The sequence below is a fragment of the Epinephelus moara genome, chromosome 9, assembly GCF_006386435.1.
Source record: "Epinephelus moara isolate mb chromosome 9, YSFRI_EMoa_1.0, whole genome shotgun sequence".
NCBI lineage: Eukaryota > Metazoa > Chordata > Actinopteri > Perciformes > Serranidae > Epinephelus > Epinephelus moara.
In genome coordinates this window covers 26,010,033-26,016,599 of record NC_065514.1, presented here as the reverse complement: position 1 = coordinate 26,016,599, position 6,567 = coordinate 26,010,033, and the positions used below count along the sequence as shown (strand labels likewise).

Genomic DNA, 6,567 nt, shown 5'->3' with positions numbered 1-6,567 from the left:
GCAGAAATGTCGGATATACGATGCGTAACTTTATCTGTGCGCTCAGTTTCTTTTTCCGTTAGCGACTGGTGCGTTAACGTTACCTTAACCCGTTCACAAAAGTGTTGTAATGGTGGATCTTTACTGTAAATGCACTCATAAATAATTAGCAAACAAATAAATGAATAAAATGTAATAATAGTAAAATAAAATAAAAAGATAAGGATACTTAATTGTGCAGGGGGGGGCGGGGGTTATCTGCCCATTCCAATGGACGAAGCATCTTAACGCAGAAATCATCTAATAGTAAAAATGACTATAAATGGTCATAATAGACCTTTCTTTTCTAACAATAAAACATGAGTTTATTTATTTTTCATGAATGATTAACCATCCATCCATCCATTGTCATCCACCTATCCGGGGCCAGGTTGCGGGGCAGTAGGCCCCACAGATGTCCCTCTCCCCAGCAATGCTTTCCAGCTCCTCGCGGGGGACCTCAAGGTGTTCCCAGGTCAGATTAGATATGCAATCCCTCCAGCGTGTTCTGGGTCTGCCCCAGAGGGCTCCTTCCAGTGACTAGGAGGGACCAGACTAAGAGCAATTCAAGAACTCACACTATGGGCCTTGAGCACATCTCTCGGTATGGTGACACCGGCCCCCAGCGAGCACCTGGTGGCCCGGCCTTAGGCAATAAATATAGTGATGCTATATTTGGCATTGTATTCATCATCATGACACAAAATATCCTTAATTTGTTAAGTATCTCCAGAAAAAAAGTATGTTGAAAACCTCCTGAGATCAATATTCTGTGTATATAATCAATAGGTGATATTACAGGCTGATTGTATCATTCGAAAAAAAAAATTGAACAGTATTTCCCTGTTAAAGACTCCACCTTTAACACAGTATTAATTTCCCAGTGACCCTCAGTGGACTGATGAGTAAAGTCATGAGCAAAAGCTATATTTGACATATTTTTTTGGCATGTTTAAGTAATATAACATCTCATGTTTAGTTTAAACATAGTTTAACACATATTATTTACTTCAACTACATGATTAATACTGAAACATGCCTTACCCTTTGCCCATTTACCTCACAGTCGGCCATGCTTGTTGAAAAGAGGGCGTGGCTCTAATACAGTCCACTTTAAATGATGTGGAACACTGCGATTGGCTCACAGGCATTCAATCAAATAAGTGTGCAAGTTGGTGGAGTCAGGTGACAGTAATCATAGGTCTAGACATCTTAAAACAAAGTTACTGAGAATGGACTGAACGGGTTAAAATAAAAGTCAAAGCATTTTTTATCTTGTGACATCTTGGGAAGTGTCATCTGTCTCATCTGTCTGTTAAATCTGAAAAAGAAAAGAAAATCGGAGGCTGCAGGTGCAGCTGGTTGGTTTATCCTCACATAAAGACTGGAAACAGGAGTAAACAGCCTGGCTCTGTCCATTGGTGACAAAATCTGCCTATCAGCATATCTTAAGCTCACTAATGCTAATAGACACATTACATCTAGTTTGTTTATTCAGTGATAATAGTTGGCATGTAGTTGGGCCAGGCACAGGGACTTTGTGGCAGTCTTGTGGAGTTGACACTCATGAACTCCCTGAACCTGGTCAAGTATGGCACATGGGGTTGCGGCGATATACCGGTTTCAAGGTATATTGTGATTTAAAAAGTTAACGGTTGTAATACCATGTACATTTCATATCTACAATGATAAAAAAATGCAACTGGACGAAGAATCTGCCCTTTATTTTAGTTATTTTCTAAAGGGGAGACTTTTAGACATACTTCCATTAACAAAATGGTTTCAAGTTTCAGTTATAGTAATGAAACTTTGTTAAACCAAAAATAAACCCTCTATTTTTATTCCTTTAAGCGTCATGCTGATTGATAATATCAATTCTGTAATACCGTGATACCTTGATACTGTGAAACTGCGATATTTTCTGAGACAGTTATCATAGGCTACTGTGAAAATCTCATACTGATGCAACCCTAGTGGCACCTAACTTTCTGCAACAATGTGACATGTTTTTACACTTATATCTTCTCAGAGCTACATACTTTTTTCAAATATCTCAAGGTGATTTTTTAAAATTTAGCCCAGAAAACTCCAAACTATGCTACTGTGGAGTATATTCCTGATAAATCAACTCACCTACAGGAAACATTCATCACAACAAACATTTAACACCCAAGGGGGAAAAAAAGCCACTTGGAAACTAACCCCCGGGGTTAAATTAAAATATTCTGAGAAAACATAGCCTCAGTCAAAGTGTGAGCTACTAATCTCAGTATGTGTACTGAGCATTTACTTATCTTTGATGGTTAAACTTACCATTGTGCGCACTTCAGGAGCAAGGAGGAAGGTAGGTCAGCAGTCATCACAGCTGACATCCTTATCAGCACACTGACCCCATCTAGTGCTCTGGAGTTTGAGCTACACTTAAGCAAATACTGAAACATTTCTGGAACTTGTGAACACCATTAAATAACACCTCTAAAACCTTCAGTAACTTTTAAAATACTTATTTTCATTAACAGGTGCAGCCATATTAGCAGGAGAGTTGGTCATCAGGCAGAGTCAGCACGTGCCCACATTGTGCTGAGAGAAGGTTTAATTAGGCAAAGTGATTGAAAGCACCTGTGTCTATGGAGCACCATTGTTCCCTTTAAGAGTCTAATAAAGTACCTGATTATTATTCTTCCTTTCTTTTGTTCTCTCGTAACTGTCTGTGCCCTGATTGCCTTGACTGACAGGTGAAGGCTTGGCAATTAAAAGTGTCACGAAATAAAACAGCCATCAGGAAAAATGTGACATGAGGAGATATGATATTAGAAAACTACAATTGTAAAGTAAAAACTTTTAAAAATTAAATGAGCCCCTCGATAAACTCTTTTAAAATGTGAATCAGCAGAATAACGTAACATTTAAAATAATAATTAGCTATTTCTTTATATGATTATTTATTCAATAATATTGTATTTTTTTGATTCAATACTGAACACTTAGGTTTCCATATTCTTCTCCTCAGCTTGTCCCTGAACATAAAATGAAGGTAATTTAATAATATTCATGTATTACAACATGTACTATGATGCTTGCCAAGAATGAAAGTAATCATCTTAATATTCTCTCATATCTTTGTTTTATATTCCACCTCATAGCTGGGTAAGACTTGATAATTAGCAGCACATGGCACAAGCAAACACATCCCAGTAAAAACAAACTCAAACTCAATGCACAAATATGTTTTATTCAACTCATTTATATGAAGTGAAAAAACAACTTGAAATTTACATTTCAAAGTCATTCACTGTTTTTTTTATTTTTACAAGGAATGTTTTGATGGCAAACAATAAAAACATGATTCAAAAAAGTGCCTCTCTTCACATCTTTGGTCGTCCACCAAAAGTACAGCTCGTTTTGATTGAAGTGCTGGAGCAGTATTTATGGGAGATTATATTAAAACTAATATAAAGTGACCATTGAGGCGGTTATATCTCTACACCTACAGCATCTCCAGTTTCTGCGACTGCTCAGCAATACATGTAATGTAAAATATTAGGTCAGTAAGTCTCATTCTGACTTGTTAAGTCATCGTCAGAGTCAGGACAGTGAACAGTATTATTGTCAGTCAATAATCCTTTCCTTTATTCATTTATTATGTGTCAAATTTTGTGACGAACCCCCTCTACATTGTCTTTTATTTTTTTAAACATTCAAAAATAAACTGTCATATTTTGGGCATAAATACACAAATCTCAGAAGGCTTTTCACTGACATTAGATACTGTCATTCATGGCGTTTTCTTTGACTCACCTCCATTCATTACAGAGATGAATGGCCCACACATAATACTGTCCCTGGTATAACCTCATACATGCTGGCATTTACAAAATAATAACAAACATAAATTAAGGAATGAATAATTTATTTAAAAACATTTTTAAAAGGCCATTTCAGGCTTTAAACGAATCCTTCATTGTGTATGCACCAACATGTTGCTCACTATCAGTCCACTAGGTGGCTCTGTTTCCCTAGACATAAACACATGTATGTCCAATTTTCCCCAGCCATCCCAAAAAGACAGTGTTCAGGTTTAAGTCACAGAAGGCACACGGTTCAGAGACACTTTGTAGCTCAAACGTAAGTGCTGTTTTCTGTCTGAGTTGCCTTTCTGCAGTCACAGAGTTAAATACAAATGGACGCTAAATTTACAGATGGATGTTTCAGACCGGAGAGATGTTGATTAATGTCCAACTAAAGTCTGCTCCACTTGTGTCGATGAATTACTCAAGTCAGTTTTAATTCATCTTGATCTTACGTTCCAGGGCAATGAAGTGCTGCGAGTCCTTGAAAAGTAAAACGTCTTCACATTTTTCATTAAACGAATAGTTTGCCTTTTTGGGGAGTACGCCTATTGCTGATCAGATTGATGCCACTCTTAGGGATAAAAGTGGTTTGGGGTCAAACTCTCAGCAACAAAGTCAATGAGCGTATTCTCCAAAAAAAAGTTGCACTATTCCTTTAAAATCTGAAGTAGTTTATCATCTGCACTGTTGCATCTGATTGCAGTCTTTGCAGTGACGATAATCCAACTGTAAGTCTTCATGTTTTTTTGGGGTTTGAGTTTTGCTGTTGTTTCTGTTTGCGGAGGTGAGCTTCGATCTCGTGCCTGAAGAACAGCATCCCCAGCTGGCCGTGCGAGGCCTCGTTCATGGCCTTAGACTGCATGCACATGCGGTATTGGTCTGGAGGGAGCTCGTCAGCGCAGTGTTTCTCGTGCCACAGGTGGAACAAGCCTCGTGACGGTGCTCGTACCACTAGGAGGTTGCTATGCAGGTACTTCCTATACAGGTGGACATCTTCTCCGCCCCAGCCTTTGATGTCGATGTCGAAACCTCCTGGAGAAGAGAGAGCAGGCAGAGAATCCACAGTAATATAAAACTTTATTAGACCATCAAAGGATGTGTTGTTATATAAAATGATGAACCTTTTGATATGCAAACATTTCTACAGTGTAATTTATGTGTTCGGTGCTGCGTTCACTGCCGCTGATTATGAATCCTGATTAGGGTTTACAGTATGTGATCATAATCAGTCTTCTCTACACTCTGGTTTGTTGTTTCGTGAGGGGGCGGAGAGGACATTCTGGACTGATGCTGCCAAACAGTCCTCGACCAGGCATGTTTAAACCTGCATCTTTAGACGCCTAAACTACTTGTGTCTGCTTCTGCTCACACTTGGTGTCTCTCTGCAGTTTTATTTTGATTATTCTGTCTGTCTCTGTCTCCCTTTTCACACTCCTGCTCCAGGGCTAAACAGAGATAAGACAGGAATTTGAAACCAACAGATGAATTGTTCATTTGTTTATGCGCTCGTGGCCTAAATAACATATTGCATCATCATTTTTGAAGAACAGGAATGACACTTCCTAATTAGTTTGACCTTTTGAGGAAACATACCTGTTCCCTTTCTTGTCAAGAGTTAGAATATTGATATGTGTGTAAGGTAAATATGCAGGCTGTTCTCATGCATTGCCCATACATTTTCCTCTGAAAAGTAATGCACCAAAATTCGTACATATCCCACATAATGATGAGCCTGGAACTTGTGCATAACCCATGCATTTTGGAAGTCTGCGATCACAAGACCAATGTGCTGACAGGAATAAAGATGGAAGCTGTCCTGAATGGTCCAGTCAGGAGGCAGGTTGGGGTGGTGGACGGGTCACAAAAACACAGGACTTTCCCCCTTGCCTAAACCTAACCGCTGCAACTTTATGTTAATTACGAAACTTTATGCTACGGACAAACATCCTTTGTGGTTCATTCGAAAGAACCACATACAAACCATTGTATGAGGACACATTAAATATGAGGCTGCAACCAGAAGCTGGTTAGCTTAGCTTAGCATGACGACTGGAAACACAGGGTAACAGCTAGCCTACATATTTACTGTACCGATGTCATGTGATCATATGAATTGAAAATTAAAGTAATATTACATTACAGGGGCAACTGATGATTATTTTCATTGTCGATTAATCTGTCAATTGTTTTCTCGTAGAATTGATCAGTTGTTTGGATTATAAAATGTCAGAAAAAAGTCGACAAGTGTTTCCCAAAGTCCAAGATGACACCCTCAAATGTCTTGTTTTGTCTGCAACCTACAGAAATTCAGTTTACTATCACAGAGGACAACAGAAACCAGATAATATTAAAATTTATGAAGCTGGAATAAATTATTCTTAAAAAAAATTAAAAATGTTTTTAATTTTTTTCCTTAAAATATTACAGAAACTGAAATTATTAGTTAGTGGTTACAGATCTAGTGTGTAGGATTTAGTAACACCTAGTGGCGAGGTTGCACACTGCAACCGACTGAAACTTCGTCCATATGCCAAGCGTGCAGGAGACCCACAGTGGTCAACCTGAAAACCTGAATGGCCTTATCAAGAGCCAGTGTTTGGTTTGTCCATTCTGGGCTACTGTAAAAACAACATTGCGTACTTTGAGGAAGAGGACCTGTTCTGTATATAGATATAAACGGCTCATTGTAAGGTAACGG

The 6,567-nt window shown here is 38.5% G+C and overlaps 1 protein-coding gene across 1 annotated transcript in view; it reads right to left on the bottom strand.

Moving 5' to 3' along the window:
• Nucleotides 1-3,241: 3,241 nt before the first annotated feature.
• The window catches only part of csgalnact1a (chondroitin sulfate N-acetylgalactosaminyltransferase 1a), a 40,255-nt gene continuing 36,929 nt past the window's right edge, over nt 3,242-6,567 (bottom strand). The window contains exon 8 of the mRNA XM_050053641.1: nt 3,242-4,901. Coding sequence (XP_049909598.1) covers nt 4,606-4,901 — 296 coding nt within the window. The 3' untranslated portion in view covers nt 3,242-4,605. The remainder of the gene's footprint in view (nt 4,902-6,567) is intronic.